This window comes from Phallusia mammillata, chromosome 5, assembly GCF_965637545.1.
Source record: "Phallusia mammillata chromosome 5, kaPhaMamm4.hap1.1, whole genome shotgun sequence".
NCBI classification, from domain to species: Eukaryota; Metazoa; Chordata; class Ascidiacea; order Phlebobranchia; family Ascidiidae; genus Phallusia; species Phallusia mammillata.
In genome coordinates this window covers 9,703,776-9,720,618 of record NC_137256.1, presented here as the reverse complement: position 1 = coordinate 9,720,618, position 16,843 = coordinate 9,703,776, and the positions used below count along the sequence as shown (strand labels likewise).

Below are 16,843 nucleotides of genomic sequence, written 5' to 3'. Positions count from 1 at the left end.
GCATGATGTTATTACACGTTCATAGCGTTGAACTTTAGCACATGTAGCTATAGTAAACACACATATAAGTTAGGGAATGTTTGACTGACCTAGTTAGGTATAAGGTTTTTGGTATTCAGAAAAGAGTGTAACCGGTCAGAACCATGTCTTGCATATACCTAGACAGTTTACTAACATGTTTACAACATTACATCTATGCAAAAGGGGGGGTCAGGCCAACGGTTTTCGCAGGTCCAATATAGTGCTGATACAGTCGTTATCACCTTACGCCTTGCACCATCTTGTCCAGGTGCGAACAGGCGTAAATGGATATTCAATTCGCGGTGACGGTGGCTACGGCCTGCGCCCTTACAGCCAGGGAATTACAAGTGCAAAAGTGTCGACTTGCGGCTCGTCGCAACCTTTGCTAAGTGGATGTGTTGGCGTCGCCGCATTAACGCTTCGGCTTAGTAAGGTCGACGGCGGTAAGCTGGTGTTTATTATTTCATCCAGTTGGCATGAACGTGGCTTGCTATATATAAGAAGCAGATATTGGGAATAGAAAGTTGTTGTCAGCGTAAGTTCTGAGCTGTACAGAAAGTAAGTTACCTTGTAGTCATTTTGAGTATAGATACGTTGCTTTGTGCGCTATGTAATGCAATGCCATGTAATGCTTAAAACCGACCACCTAAAAAAGTGTAGTCTTATTCGGGCTACAAAATACACTTTTAACGACTCCAGTGCATATCAAGGTGATTTTTTTAATGGCAATCCCAGCAAGAGTTGTGCGCTTTCGAGAAAACTTAGGTAACGGCAAATGTATCAAGATGGAACGATCTATGCTACAGCGTCGGTTCAAGTTTCTGCCTTAAAAGGCGACGACAGAATTTCGTTACCCGCGGTCGTCTGTCAGCCACGCGTGCTGCAAAACAGTTTTAAGCGACTGATCGTTTCGTGTTGATAACACCTGAAGCTTGTCGCGTGTGCCCTTATCGAGTTTTGAGATATATTGCGACAGTAAATTGCGCGATTTATGGCTTGGGCTAAAATGCGTACAATTCTTTGCAAGTATTTTTTGACTAAATAATGTTTAGTTTTGCGTCACTAGTGCACACAGTCGGATTCTACGCATTTTTCGACAACAGTAAATTAAGCGATTTATAGCTTGGGCTAAAAGGTGCATAATTCATTGCATATTTTTGTCATTAAGCAATGTTTAGTTCTTAAACGTAGTAAACAAATGTGCTTAATTTACAGCGAGAAAAAAGTAAAATAGGCAAAGAAAGGATTAAAAAAGAAGTGTAGGCTTTAGTTATATCAACATAGAATAACCAGCTGCACTGATGAGACCTTAATGGTCAAAACAGTGCGCACTGTCTGCAGCTTAACATAAAATAAGTTTCGACAAACCCCAAAACCGTTGTGTCGAATAGCAAGCAAGAGCGGCTTGTGTGGTGGGGTAAAATGACCTTAGTTGACCCCATTTCACGGCATGTTTTGAAACTTTGCCTTTTTAGGCTTCTTTGCCCCATAAAATCCTAGCACTAAGCTTTAAAAATATTCGGGGTTTAAAAAGGACTTACCTTCAGCTTAAACGTGATTAAGTTACGAACTGCGTTTGTCTTTCATCGCTTTTCTGTAAAACTATCCAACTTAGAAAAAAGCCAAGTTAAGTGCCAGTCTTATGTGACGGTTATCTAATCTCAAGCCCCCACAAAGTGTCAATTGACGTCCATTTATCGTCGATATAACACACAGGTGTCAGGGCCAAATTGTCACTTGCCTTATGCAGAAAACTGTTGTGAATTCCGTGGGTTAATTTGCGCCCATGAAGCGAAACGACTTGAAAATGGTTGGACCGCAGACAGGCCGACATAAATATAAAGAGTCAGTTCCTAGAAACATTAGCGATGTTCAGATTTTTGTTGTGAAAGGCTGTTTAACTAAGCAAACATTGCAAAAAGTTGAGTTGGATGGGTATTTAAGTAATAGGCTACACTATAGTGCTATATATAGGTTTGCCCACCTAACCGCTGAATGTTTGTTGTGTTTTTTTATGTTGTGTTAAAGTTATTCTTATGCGTTCAAGTCTATTGAATTGCTCGAGTCCATTTAGTATAACCTATATACTTAAGTTAGTAGCCTAAAACATGTGTGCCTGAACCCCACCCGAAAAGCCCGGGCGATTTACAAGTCCAATGCAATATATCGTATTGAACTATAACCGTTTGGAATTTTTGGGTCTCGAACTATATTCATGGTATTTAAGCCAAGGTCATGCACTAACTACGAAAGTGCAAACCGCCACACTCGTGCTTGTGTGCTTGTGTAAAAAAACGGGCTACACACGGCGCTTTCAAAATGTAAATATCAGAGCTCGACTTTAAAATGGTTCATAGTCAACCAACAACACGGTAAGATGCCTGAATTTTAAACTTGATCGAAGTAGCATTTTATAGTTGGTTCATTTTTATTTGTAACGTATTTTTAACAAAACATGCAAAACCGACAGATGTAGGCCTATAGTGTTGTTGCAATAGGGTCGGCAAGGTGTTGTTTCCCTGCTGAAGACTCCCCGAATGGGACTTCAAAACGTAGCATGGGTTTTATATATTTGCCGAATGAGCAAAAAACAAAGTTTATTTATAGCCATAGTGTAAAATGTTTCAGCATTGTATTAGAATAGTGCCCCCTCATGTCCCTGCATATCGATACTCACAAAAAACGTGTAAGCATTGAAGCAAACTATAACTAGCCTGTATATGGAACAAACAACATGGTCAGGGGTGTTTTTTTAAGCAGGTCGAGCCTTGTCAGCGTTTTTCGACGATTTGAATTTGTTTTCGCGCATAGGGTTGGGCGCATAAGGGGATTAGCTTTCAAACTTGGCAAAGAGGCCATGGCAGTTAAGTTCAATCCCCATTATAAGCGAGTTAAACGACCGCATAAAGCCCAGCGTGCGACTGTTTTTGGCGCTACCCTAAACGCCCTTTCGAGCCCATGGGAACTTAACGATGCAAATAAGGCGATTATCATTTGAGCGATATTACAAGTAAAATCAATGGTAACGTACGCGACGGGAAAACAATTTGCAAGAGGATAATCATATCGGTTTCCTACAGCTTGGTTTCCATGAAGACACAGGGGATTTTTTTCGCGGTTTTACTTTAAATGCCTCACGATCGCTTGTAAAGTGACGTAAGCGCCGTTCATCATAATTTTCTTGTAGCGAGAGGAAATCTTTGACTTTTAGGATAAGGTTCCGTGTTCTTCTGTGAGCAAAACAAATACAGGATAATTTTTCATTGGTTTGGCCACTTTCCAACGCTTTATAATGTACAACATAGAACTACGAAAAAGTCTTTGGGGGTCATGACGTACAATATTCGTCACGCATGATAACAATATATTTGTCGAAAGGTTTACTCACACATGAAAAAACAAGTCAAAATTAAAATGAAAAGGCCAAGACAGTAGTTTAACTAGGCATATTTTTCCTTAACAAAACCATTCACGGACGCTACGATAATAAACATCAATGAAAACAGTGTATAAGTCAAAAGATTTGAAAAAATATTTATTTGTGACTTATTTCGTACGTTGGTCTTACTCTGGTTGGAGACAGGCTAAGATATATTGCAAAAATGTTATTCCACTTAAGAAAATGCAGATGCCAACGCCGTAAACCTAGGCAATTGGCCTATTTCGAAGTATTTTATAAACACTACTAAACTACGTTAGAAGCACGAGCTACTACGTAATTGCGAAGGTGTTGGTGCTCTTTGCCCGGAGTAGTAAACATTAAAAGTTGTCAAACATAGCAGGCCGTCATTGCAAACTTCGGGTTGACTGCCACACACGAAGTGCGCATCGTTGTGGTCAACCACATTCATGGTTTGTTTGATCAGGCATTAAACAGTTTCACGCGCTTCTTGTAAACAGTACAAACCTATTGCAATCAATCTTCTTAAGGTCTCCGTTACGGATAGCTCAAAAACCGTTAAACAAATATGATATATTTGTTTTTGCTTACTGCAGTCACCTGAAGTCAAATTTTCTATGAAAGACCGCATAGTCTTGTCGGTTCGTTCTGCGCCCTTTTAACCACATACATCACGCACTTATCTCAGTTAAACCCTATTACCGCTTTACCCAATGCAAAAACAGCACACTCTTAGGGTCAAAAGGCACTAAATTCGAATGCATAATTACTCAAAATTATTCCAGCACAAAATACAAACCTTTGCATAAGTGAGCGTTATAAAGCAAACAGCTTAAAAGTAATTGCGTCTTACGCAAACATTTTCCCAATTGAACTATCAGTTTAACCCACCACCTTGTATTAAGCGGCATTCCAATTCCATTGCAATGTGCAAACCAATAGCAAGCAGTGCGTTTGAAATTTACTGCGTAGAAATGCCACAGGTATGAATTCTATTTTGAGTGTAAACAATTCCTTTATCGTTGATGTGTACTCACGATGTGGTATTCAGCTGGTAAATAATACCTTTCTCCGCTCAGAAGAATATGCTCAAAGAAGGAGCGTTGTCCAACTGGGTGATGAACGCAGTTAACCTGTCACCTGGGTTTGAACTAGAGTTCCAAGCAACAAAATAGGTTGATCAAACACTACTCGTAAAGTAAATAGGTTCGGCCGCAAGTTGAGATTGACAAACAAGCGTACAATAGCAGAGTTCATTGGCACAAGACGATTAAAGATTGGGTGTTAGGTGTCAGCTACTAGAAGCTACAGGGAGGAGTGAGAATTTCCAGCAAATCACACCAGAAGATAAGAGAGCTTTTCCCCAACGCACGGGTTTTGCAGACGGCAAGAATTACAGATTAGTTGCTTTGAGAAAGGTTGTTGTGTACAAACTGTTTGGGTCCTGACAGTGTTCGTTAAAGTTGATTATAAGTTGAAAACCGTACACGATTTATAATGCCTAACAGTGCAGTTGAAGACATTGGCCGTATATGCTTGCTAGTATAGCCACCTTACGGCACCCCAGTTTGTTGGGAGTAACAGGCTCAAAAGCCAGGCTTATAAACTTTATTTATTCAGTGAAGAACAAACCTACTGATTGCTGCAAGAAAGGGTATTGTAAGCTCCCAAAATAGACCTTCGATACTAAATAAAAGAAACAGTTTAATAAAGCATACCTTTTTCTGCAAAAGTATTGTTCAAAGAACCTTGTACCCGAAAATTCGACAAAAATAGGTAAGCTTAATAGGTCCTATAGCAGTGGTTCTTAACCTTTTTTCTGTTGTTACCCACAAAATGTTTTGATGGATATCAATTATTAGAAACGTTTGCCATCGAAGTTACTTCTTTTTTATTTTGAAAATGTGGCAGGACGCCGATAAATCTATTAAGATTGAATTTTTATTGAATTATTTTGAATACATTTTACCCTCATTACAAAATGTTTGCTGGTTGCAATAATGATAACCATAACAGAAAATCTATGTTACCCCTTTTAAAATGCCAAATTACCCCTTTGGGGTAATTACCCACAGGTTAAGAACCACTGTCCTATAGTAAAAAAAAATGTCAGCAAACAGTAATAAGCTTGTACAATGGTGTCTCAGTGTGCGTCAAAGCTGCAATGAAAAAGAGGCGTAGCGACTGTGATCGTAAATACGTCGAAAAACAGACAAGCCAGATTCAGCTAGGGCCTCATGAGACTGCAGTCACCGAATAGGTATTTAAACGGTGCGGCGAAAAAAGTTGTATACGCAACGCTACACTTCGGCCCAAGCAGACAAAAAACGTGATCAGCTGTTTGGTGAACTGCGAGACTTTCTCCCTGGAGCACGATTCCTACTTGAACGTAGCGGACGTGTGTTGAAAAATGCAATCTAAACAAGAGACTTAGGCCGGGCTAGGACGATCCTAAAATATGTTTGTTGAGGTTGGGTGAATATTTACGAGTTGGCGTCTAGCCAGGCAATGTCGTTTAAAGGTACCGGGAACACGTATTCGAGCTATTACTCAATATTGTGAAATGGCCATGAAGCAATTCGCAGTATAATCGCAATTTAATGGTTTTTGTCCCAGTATCGAGTTGTCAAAGTGTGCTGTGAACGATCTCGATGTCGGTGGTTTTATGTTACTTTCCATGTTTTGGAAAACTATATACAGACCTGTTGATAGATATCAGGAAGCATCTAGCCTAAGTTTAAATAGATATAACGATGGTTTTTCTTCTCGGCAAATGTATTTTATCACAGCCGTATTGTAACTGATAATGGCCTATTTAGTAACTGAGGAATATGTTTTTGCATCTGTTTCGGCCATTATGTTCCCACGTTTTGTTTTGGTATTTTCACATCATTATGCCTGTTTTTCATTTACCACAATTCATTTTGTTTTCTTTTCAGGTGTAACGTATAGTGCCTTGTAAACTAAATCGAGTCAGGCAATGCTTGTCTAATGCAATCTCGTCATCGAAGCAACATCAAGTAGCTTCCCAAGTCATCTGTTGTCCCGTTTTAGCTGACTTAGACAATAAAGTACCCGTACGGGCTGCGGCGGTTCAAAACTTGTCAAGAAAACGTCAGAGCAAGACATGACAAGGCCTCACCTGTTCATCTGTGCCTTTCTGACGACGTTAGGACTCTCCCTAGCATTTGAAGCCGAGGTGGGTAATGGTATTACGTTCCCAGTAGTGTATTTTGGGTAGTGGCCCAATATAGATTAGAGGCCTTTGATTTCTACTGCAATACATGCGTGGTAACCGAACATCAAGGACGAATTCCCAAGTGGGTGGAACTGTACATAACAATTTGCGGCCTTCAGGGTGTAGCAAGGATGTACACAAATGTACTTTCCAATTGACAAACTCAAAACATTGGTTTCAGGTTCGGGATCTCAATTGGGGATGAATTTACAACCATAGGGTCAATTTGACCTACCCTGGTAAAAGTGATACAAGTAACATAAAAAATCTTTGTTTGTGGAACTATTGTGATTAGGATATTTGGGACCAAATTTTACCTTCGATAAAAGAGGGTTAATAATTTGTTAACAAACGCCTTTAATGGACTTTGTTGAATTAGTCATCGCAATTTGCATGCAAATTCACGTGCATGTTATTTTCTTCGAAATCTGTCAAATCTGATTTCATCTGACATTCAAATTGTGTTGTGATATCGTAAGGTCGTTGTGCGTCCATGTAATTTCGTGCCAAATAAAATGTTAAACCTGGCAATACAAGTTAAGGTTAATTACCTGGAAGAACACTAGTCAAATAAGTCAATAGTTGAAGCCCACACAAGTTGAACTTTTTACCAGTTGGATCTTTTTCCTGATAAATACAATGATATTCTTTATCCAAACAAATGCCAGAGACCTTGTAAAGTGAATACATTTCGTTGCCAACGTTTTTGATGGTTATCGACAAAATGTTTTCGTGTTTTCGAACGAACTACTTTCCAAAAACAAATCTAATGTTCAAAAGAATATCAAGTCTATTAATGCAATAGCGTTTGTTAACTCTTAATTGTAACTTAATTGTTTTTATGACACTCCCAAACTCAACAGTCTTTTCACAACCCAAACAAATATCAAAGAAAAAACGGTCGTTTAACAAGGTACAAAATTCCATTAGGGTAACATACAATATATGTATTCTTCAAACAAGCGAACAAAACTATCGTGAACATCAGAAAAGAACTGATACTCCAAACTTCCGTGACCCCAAAAATGTAACACCAACACGAAAACGTTTTCCGACAATATTAAATGTTTTGTAATGAGGGCCGATTTCTGTTGCAGGTTTTACATAACGCGGCAAGCCAGATTCGCTCGGTGTCAGAAGGCTCAGATTGCCGGTGCAGCTGCGTTCTAAACCCCGTCGATCACGGCCCGTGTCCCGACAAGCCCAACATAAGAAATATTCGATTCACAATCGACACAATATCGGGAGGATCAGACTGCAGATGCTCCTGCTATGCGCCAACTCCTACTGACACGTGCCAGGTTTGTATTGTTGTTATTCGTCTCCCGACTAAAATTGTAAGTCGGGAACGGGTTAAGGCTAGTTGATAGGGCTTGATTTAGGCCCGATTTTACAGTCGGCACCAATTGTGCCGCATGTTCAGCAACTGACGGCTTGATTCAGGACAGTTTTCGGGCTTATATGTTTGGGTTCAGGCCTTAATTTCAGGCACACTTATAAATTTGCCCCTAACTTGTGTTAATTGTTTTTATAAGTTTTTTTTGTACCTGCAAATAGATGAGATACATGCTGACAAAAACAAATAAGTTTCTGTTGACGGTGTGAAAAACTGACAAGGAATTTTATTAGGTGTGGGCGTTGTCAGTACCATAACCATTTAAACATTACATCTATAGTTACAAATCGTGCTTTTCAGTCGAAACCCGGCAGCTTTTGTCCAAGTAAGCAACTTTGTACGTGTTTTGCACAATACCTAACCGAGGTAAAAAAAACGAGACTTTGTGGTCGTTGTTTGTTTCGTTGGCGTAACGCCTAAGCGCAGTTAGAGGCCGTGGGGACTTTATTATCACTCAACAGACTAAAAGTACGTATACAATAATACTTCTACAAAACTATAGTATAAGAAGCGACTGCCAAAAATGCAGCAAACTTGCTATTTCAGGACCATAAAATCCACTTGGTCAAAGCCGGCAAACAACGGTCCATTCAGGGATTCGTTGCGAGACCGGGCATAAACAATTATTGTATTATATCGGCTGGGCGTAAGGAACACTTGTCTTTGCCAAACATAAACGAAGGTGGGCAAACGTACTGCTGCAAAATAACCCTATGCCTCGCCATGATGAAAGATGAGTTGTAAAAAATTTGCATACACCAAAAATTGTTTTCACAAGATAGCCATGCTACGAAATATAATGACTAACACCGTCCGATAGCAAGTTCCCGAACAATGTGTTACGCGTTAATGGAAAACAAGTGTTGTGTTGCTCAAAACATTTGAAATTGAATACACTTTATAAAACAACAAAAAGGGGAAATACTTTAACCAAAGTTCTTCAACGAACAAGTAATTGGTGTTACTAAACAAGCGTTTCGTCCACTAGAATGCATATTTAACAAATTTGTTGTTCAACTGATGTGATGCTTAAAAAAATTCTAGTTGTTTTCAAGAACATAGTATTTCGTTAAACATCACACAAGTTGGACGACAAATTTGTTACATAATTAGTAAATGCCGTCTGGCCACACATTAGTACTAGAATCGGCATTACAAGTGCGAGTAGCGTCCTAAATCACAGCTAAATGCTGATGGAATTTAACCATTCAACGCGGCTTCGTCGACTCTACTGATCCGGTAAATTAAATCAGCCCCTTAAGATAAGGATAAGCCGCATTGCGTTACAGTGGGACGGCAAATCAGACAAACCCATGTTTACAAGTTGTTATTCACCCAGAAAGTTTGGGGGCTTTGACAAAAGGCCTTTTACAGTGAGGTGCACATGTGCATCTGCAATACTTGCTTAAGCATTGGTTCTCAACTCGTTTCATGCCATGGGCCACCAGTTCCACTAAATGAATATCGTCGACCAGTCCATTGTTAAGTAAGGATGAAGAAAGCATCCACAAAAGGCATATTGGCTTGAAATGTATTCCATTATTGCAGAGCAGTGATATCAAACAACTAATCTTTATTGGCCAATAACTTGGATAAGCTTGTTACGACCTGAATATTCAATCAATTACACTAATTCAAGTTTATATCAAAATACAAATATGGACCACACCAAAAAGGTTATCATGGACCACCAGTTGAGAACTACTGTTCTTAAGGGTCTTCATACTAGCTACAACACAATAAAACTCAAACTGGCAGACGGTATTCTTATGCCTGACATGGTGTCTATAATTGCCCTATTTCGTGGTCTTTGGTAGAACAGAATTGGAAAGCAAGATTTGCCAAATTGTTACAATTTTGTGAATTTAGTCGCGCTGATGACGCGTCGCTTTAGCGGACAATTTATTCGACGATCAGTCATTAGACCGGACAATTGCTTGATGTATATTCAAACCAATTGTTTGCGGATCATTGGGCAATTCAGTTAAAACGGACCAAAACGAAAAACATCAGAATATTGCAGAAACAGGATATAAAAAACATTTTTTTAGATTACCTTTAAAAAATCTTTTTTGCAGCAAACAACCGACACATCATCACGTGACGATGACGCAATAATTGGTTCCCGCAACGGCGACGTTGCTGAATCAGTCAAGCGTGCAACCACCGCCTCGGACCTGAATACGATTCGTTCAAGTTTTCAAGACGTGACTCGGGCTTTGATTGACTTGGGACAATTGCTGTCAATTTCAACATCCAACAATGAATCAATACCTCTGAAAAGTTCCCTGACAAAGGTCAAGTATCAGTAAATATATGTGCAAATTAAAGACGCCCTTGGATGGGGTATCGTGTACTGTTGATCAACAACTCAAAATACCATTAGCGGTAAACATATGTGAAAACAAACAAGACCCCTTGACAAAAATAAGGCTGGGGGACATTTTTATGGGGAGTCATGTTTACTACTGTTCAATGGACCAACTCCAAAAAATGAGTAGCAGTTAACAAGTAACACAACCACGTTGACGTTTACAATTTCATTTAATGCATCATTTCATAGCTTCGTTCCGACATTTGTTGCTGATATTATTTTACCAGAGTGTAGTTTGGAGCTTGATGGTGCCAAAGTGCCAATATAAAACCGCTGAACGTTAGAACAATGATTATCCTGAAACGTAACGGGTCACATATACGACGTAAAATACCGAGTAAATAGTTCTCATAAGTTAATAACGAGCGTTTGCGTACCTTGAGTCCAATTTTCCATGCTTTAAGTTGTCCCAACATTTTTTTATGCATGTGTTTGAATTAATGTTTTAATTTCCACTGGTAATTTCTAATGCAAAATATGCAGTTATCTGAGCAGCTTGAAACAGAAGAGCAACACAACCAAACTGACCTGAATGGAAAGAAAGATTTAGAAGTAATAGACGAACATCAAATTAGTAGGTAATATAGCCCTGAAGTGAATCAACAATAGTTCGCTTTCGTAGTGCTTGTGACCAACATGTTTTTGATGTTGTAACAAATAGACATTTAGCTAAACTATCGTGACAAAACTTGAACCAAGATATCCTTAAACTCCTAGTTATTGACGATTTTTAACTTGTAGTAGCATAACCTGGTTTATTACCACAGTAACTTTAAGGTTTTTCATTCAAAAAACTGGACGAGTATCAAATTATTGTACTTACATTTTCAACATAGAAGTATAATCAAGTATTCTTTAATGCCACGTCTAATCAACCATTTGTTGAAATCTTGCAGTAACGAAACAAAGCAAAACCAGTCTGATTCATCACCAAATCTCAATCCAACTTCAGAAGACGAAGTTGAGACGTTCATAGCTGAAGTTTTACTGGAAATCAATGGAACCGAAGAAGCCAACAGCAACACAAGCGATGCCTTACAACAAGATTCAAACTCAGTTGTTATCACTACGTCTTTCGCCGTTGAGGATTTATTCCGCACAGTCGCAAGCAAAGAGGCTGTTTCTGAAAATGCGTTTGTCGCTACAACACCTGCAACTATTGCTCGTATTCCTGATGTAACCAAAGCTACAGTGGTGGTCACTGAAGAGTCCTGGACGAGTGCAGGGTCTTTCACCGATGCTACAATAAAAGTAGAAGGTTCAATAAGTTTTTTTGTATACCTTTTTTAAACCATTAAGTAAAACTAGATTATTTTACACAATCTAATTGGTATGTCCGTCGAAAGTCGAATCACAAGCACCGTTGCCTACATAGTTGTTTATCGTTAAAAAGCAATATGTTATCATGTACAAGCGACAAGTTCCGATTCCTTTAGACTCGATAATTTAAACTCGCTGTTTCGGTTTAGCAGATGAAGCAACAGAACTAATCAGACAAGAAGCTCTAGTCCGCCCTCGACTGGTCAAAGCGCCTCAAGTCAGGGAAACAGCCACGCCAAAACCCAACAGCACGCAAAACCACAGTCAGACTACCATAATCGAAAATGGAACCACCAAAAATCCATCAACAACACCAAAGGCAATCGAGCCTACAACCGCCTCGATCACCCCGCACGCTTCTGTTCAAAGCACTGAAGCCGTGACTTTCGAACAAACTTACGCAATAACTGACTCTACATCTGCAACAACCACAAAGGAAATGGAGACTACTGCTGTGACTGAATCCACGCAGGCCTCTCTTGCAGCAGTTTCGCCCCGCCAGAGTTATGTACCGTATCGTGATTCTAACTTTGATTTAACTAAAGAAAATAAACCATCTGATAAAGCAAAGGCTACAGAAGAATACAACTACGAATACGATGACAATGAAGAAGCGTTTGATACTGTACAGTCGCCTTTGGTGGAAGGAAAAGTTGTGGACCCAGACGAGGATGATTTTGATGTAAACGCAACGCAAGCTGACGTACAAATCATGACCACAATGGGGCTTGTGTCTTCAAAAACGCCATTACCAAAATCATTAGCACCAACGTTTTCTACTACAACGGAAAATTCTACACAAAATAAAACTGTTGCCACTATTCCAGTCACTGTGACTGCAACACCGACCGCAACAAGCGCCCAAAAATTGACTACTATGGCAGCTACTTCGACCACAACCACTATTTCGCCGAGTCAGAGTGGAGATGGTGATTTAAGAGCAAGTTATTATTCGCCAATGGACGACGAGGGTAATGTTGATTCATCAGAGGTGGAATTATCCGAAGATGAATTTTACTTCGACTACGAGGAAGAAACAACAACGGCCCCGCCGCCGTTATCCACCACCACTCCTCCAGGTAAATCCGAAAGTCTGCTCGTCAAAACTAGCCCCCAAAAGCGCAACTACTAAGAAAATCAAAACATGCTAAAATCTAGCTTAGTTTTACAGTGCTTGTAAAAACGCATTCAAGTGAAAATGCATGTACAGTAGGCTAATCCTCGGTTAATCCGGACCGTTTGAACCAAAAAAATGTCCGTATACTAGGTGAAGATCCTGATTAACCGATGTCGATTACTTTATGCCTTACCACATAACAAATCATTTGTACCTCAAGTTTTGTCCGGATTAGGCGAAGACCTGGTTTAAACGAAGCCGGTATATTCGTAAAAAATATACTTTTGACAGACCGCAATTCACAATAATACCCCGCAACTCGATGTCAAAAGGAGGCCAAGTAGGCGACAAAATCGCCAACCTGGCAACACTGCTTTTTTGTACAAAAGTGCCCACAAACTGAAGCAATACTTAGCTACTCATGAATACCAAACTTTAATATAATTCAAAACAGAAAATGACAAACGATACGCGCCGAAACATGTTATACAACGAAAGTATGTTGTTCGTCTGCGCAATAAGTATCAAACTAATCATGGTAAAACTAATGAACGAAAATGATTATGAACGAAAATGACACTTAGAGTGAAAATGATTCACTTAGAGTGACATTCAACAGTTTCTGTGAGTAAAAAAAACAATTCAAATATATACGTATAGTGTCAATTGCAATGCATGACATGACAAAATTCTGTCGTTCAAGTAAAAACTGCAGATGCAATGTTCTATCATTTTTTGAAAGAAATAAAGGCTAGATACGTTTTTTCAATTTCGATTACGGGTGTTTTTCCAGCTCGATGTGGAACCCTGTTCAACCTCTCGAGTCCGTATTTGGTTCACGACTTTGGCAGACGGGAAGGAAATTGGTTTACAGATCCCCTTGCTTCTGGCCCGGAGCGTAACAAAATATATGTCACGAACTTTTACTACGGAAACACTCTGATTGAATTTGACTCCATGGCAAATTTCAAGTAAGTGCACACGAAAACATTTAGATTAAGATCAGTGGTGCAAGTTAGTCAGAACAGTTCCGGTAAAACTATTTTGACGATAAAGCGCAATGGCAACGTAATTAAAGGTGTCACTAACTTAAAATAATTGGTACTCTTTGTGTATTCTTTTAATTATCACTATAATCCGTTTAATTGCATAGAAATGGTAAATCTAAACCGCAACCATTTTTGAGGAAATCTCCCTGTTAATCACATAATTCAATCAATCGAATAAAAACTTGGCAAATCGGTTCTGTGATAAATCGGAAATCGGAACCGTATAATGTTTTTTCGAATCAGTTTTTTCGTTGTCTCTTTGTCGGCAATCGTGACTTTTAATCTCGTGGAGTTGATATGATATGTGTAGTTATGGTTAAAATTGGGACGATACTGATAAGATCGCGTCGCGCAGTACAAAAATTATTCTAATTTCAACAATGAATAAAATTATTCAACATTTTTTGTTCAATTAGAGATTTTCGGTGGAGTCATTCGCACATGCTGCCGTACAGTTGGATTGGTACCGGGCATATTGTCTACAACGGCTCTTTTTACTATAATCGAGCGTTCTCAAGAAACATCATCAAATATAACCTCAAACAAAGGTTTGTGTTTCGGTTTGAGAAACTGTTAGTCAGTTTTTTTCTGCATCATACTGGGATGTAATACGCAGACATTTTAAACTTCCAAACCTACTAAGATTTTGTTGGTAAAGTTGAAAAAACACTAGAATAGGAATTAAACCTAGAAATTTGTGCATTAAATTAAAAGAGAAAAGTCACACCAAGATTAGACATTTTTTAACAAATGTTTATCCTCTACTGTCAGTTTTAGATCGTGCAAGGCGCTTTAAAATAAGACAAACGATGAGCGCTTTAGTAAAACATGTTCCGTGTGACTAAATCCCGATAATCGATATTTTCCAGTTGTTAAGCAAGCTATTATGACTTAAGTTCTTACTTAACTAATTTAGGAAACGATCTACGACAAAGAAACAACTTTTTGCCAAAACAATTTTACAATTTATCCAACAAACTGCAGCACACAGTACAATGAGTCCATACCTATTTGATGTATATATACGGTTTTAATGTAGCTGGTGACAAAATATTAACCGTACAAGCTACAGTGGCCATATTATGTCACTTTAGACCGGCGGTCGAGCAGATGATTTCAAATTTATAGGAGAAACACTTTCATTATAGTGAAGGCTCCACGCTTTTATTCTTTATATTTATCCAACATTTTTTTTTGAAGGAACAGCAAATTCGTTTCCTTTGAGACCAATGGATGTGTGGTTTAAATTTACAAAAATAATTTATGACTTGTCAAACTAACGCGAATGTTCAACGACTATTTTCAACACAGATTTGTGAGTGCTTGGGGTCACCTGCGAAACGCCGTATACGATTCAACTACCCCGTTTACGTGGCGTGGACACACGATGGTCCACATGGCAGCCGACGAGTCCGGTTTGTGGGTGATATACGCAGCTCACAGTGATTTCGGTCGACACGCAAACTCACAACATTACGTGGTAAACAAAATCAATCCCGTGGACCTACAGACGATACAGAGTTGGAGAACGCCTATACGAAGGTGAGGTCGTACGTGAATATTTAAATTATATGTTGACCTGGTCTTAATAACACAGAAAAAAAAACTTTTTTACCGTGTATGTACAATACGCTGATAAAGGCGACCTGTACAGGACGTCGAAACGTCGGTGCAAAAATAAGTTACAATTGCCAAAATAGCTCTATAAAGTTCAAAACGCTAATCACTTTTCGAAAGCTAAATCCTAACTATTGTTCCATGTATGCATTACAAAAAAGTCTAGCTATTGGATTACTTTGGTCCTTTTCCAATAAGTTTTTTTTTTCATGTTTGCTTCGTTCAAATAAGGTAGTGTCCAATATGTGTACCAAACGCTGTCACGCAACAAAGAGAAGATAACACTATCTTTAAACATCCATGGTACACTTAAAACAGCGCCACGCAAAACTTCATTTCATCAGCCTCAGTAATATATTCTCTAATATCTTGCACCGCCTCAGCGACGTAGCAAGATGCACGCTAATCAAATTGCTAACCTAACCGCCAATTTCTATTTCAGGCGGGGCATTTCACACCTATTCATTATCTGTGGTGTGGTTTATGCCACCGACCGATACGACTCGCGCAGAGCAAGAATAACGCACGCCTTCGATACCCACACTGGAGTAAGGCGATTGCTCTTCATTCCCTTTCACAATCAATTTGCCTACAACGTGCAGTTGCTGTATAACCCTAAAGAGAAACGAATATACTCGTGGGACAAGGGCCATCAAATGCTGTACGATATCTCATTTACGTACTGATAGTGCATGAAACCAGTTTGTATTGGATCCAGTTGCCCTCCACGAGTCAACATTAAAAGACAAGGTGCAACTTACTATGTTACAAAGAAGGTTTTATATTCACATTGCTGCCTATGAGAGCCAGTGGTTTGTTTCATCGATTGCATGTTTTTTTCTTCTACCAAAACTAAGAAATGCTACCACCATGAAATTACCTGTTTGTCTACAATCAAAACCATAAATTCTCAGAACATTATATTATACTTGTTGATTTATTTTTTTGTATTATGATTTTTTGTTTGGTGCCCAGATGTTTTTTTACTACATTGCTGTGTTGTTGTCTCAAATACAACCGTTATGTTGACAAGTTGTGTAGAATTTACCAATGAAGCTTTGTTTTTTAGACATCAAAAGTAAACTTGTACTGTACTATACATTACATTACATTACATTACAACATGGCATTGCTTAGTCACTGAAAAATGATAATATGAAAGACGTAACCTTAAGAAAATTTTGTCCTCAAGAAAAAGAAAATATAAGATCATGTCTGTAATTTTAAGATGTGACTCAAATACAGCTTTCAGCAGCTTTACTGTTCAAGGGTAACTAACAGTATAAATGTTCTTAATTACATAAGTAGACA

The 16,843-nt window shown here is 38.8% G+C and overlaps 1 protein-coding gene across 3 annotated transcripts; it reads left to right on the top strand.

The window, feature by feature from the left end:
• The first annotated feature begins 4,754 nt into the window (after nt 1–4,754).
• On the top strand, nt 4,755–16,564 carry LOC145229909 (uncharacterized). 3 transcript variants are annotated; one of them, XM_080095252.1, is made up of 11 exons: nt 4,755–5,197; nt 6,361–6,620; nt 7,757–7,960; nt 10,134–10,352; nt 10,925–11,007; nt 11,326–11,687; nt 11,899–12,828; nt 13,660–13,837; nt 14,332–14,463; nt 15,227–15,457; nt 15,975–16,564. In XM_080095252.1, exons 2-11 carry the CDS (start codon nt 6,549–6,551, stop codon nt 16,216–16,218), a joined length of 2,655 nt encoding a protein of 884 aa, XP_079951378.1. In that variant the 5' UTR covers nt 4,755–5,197; nt 6,361–6,548; the 3' UTR covers nt 16,219–16,564. The 3 variants fall into 3 exon arrangements, with proteins under 3 accessions (XP_079951378.1, XP_079951377.1, XP_079951376.1); XM_080095251.1 differs by having other exon boundaries at nt 4,756–5,197; nt 10,913–11,007; nt 11,902–12,828; XM_080095250.1 differs by having other exon boundaries at nt 4,756–5,197; nt 10,913–11,007.
• The last annotated feature ends 279 nt before the right edge of the window (nt 16,565–16,843 follow it).

What these genes read in the sequence shown, in the direction of transcription:
- LOC145229909 (XM_080095250.1), top strand. Translation starts at nt 6,549, where the DNA reads ATGACAAGGCCTCACCTGTTCATCTGTGCCTTTCTGACGACGTTAGGA. An exon ending in TGCTACAATAAAAGTAGAAG is followed by an intron (nt 11,688 to 11,898) that starts GTTCAATAAGTT and finishes GTTTCGGTTTAG; the next exon opens with CAGATGAAGCAACAGAACTA. An exon ending in GACTCCATGGCAAATTTCAA is followed by an intron (nt 13,838 to 14,331) that starts GTAAGTGCACAC and finishes TTGTTCAATTAG; the next exon opens with AGATTTTCGGTGGAGTCATT.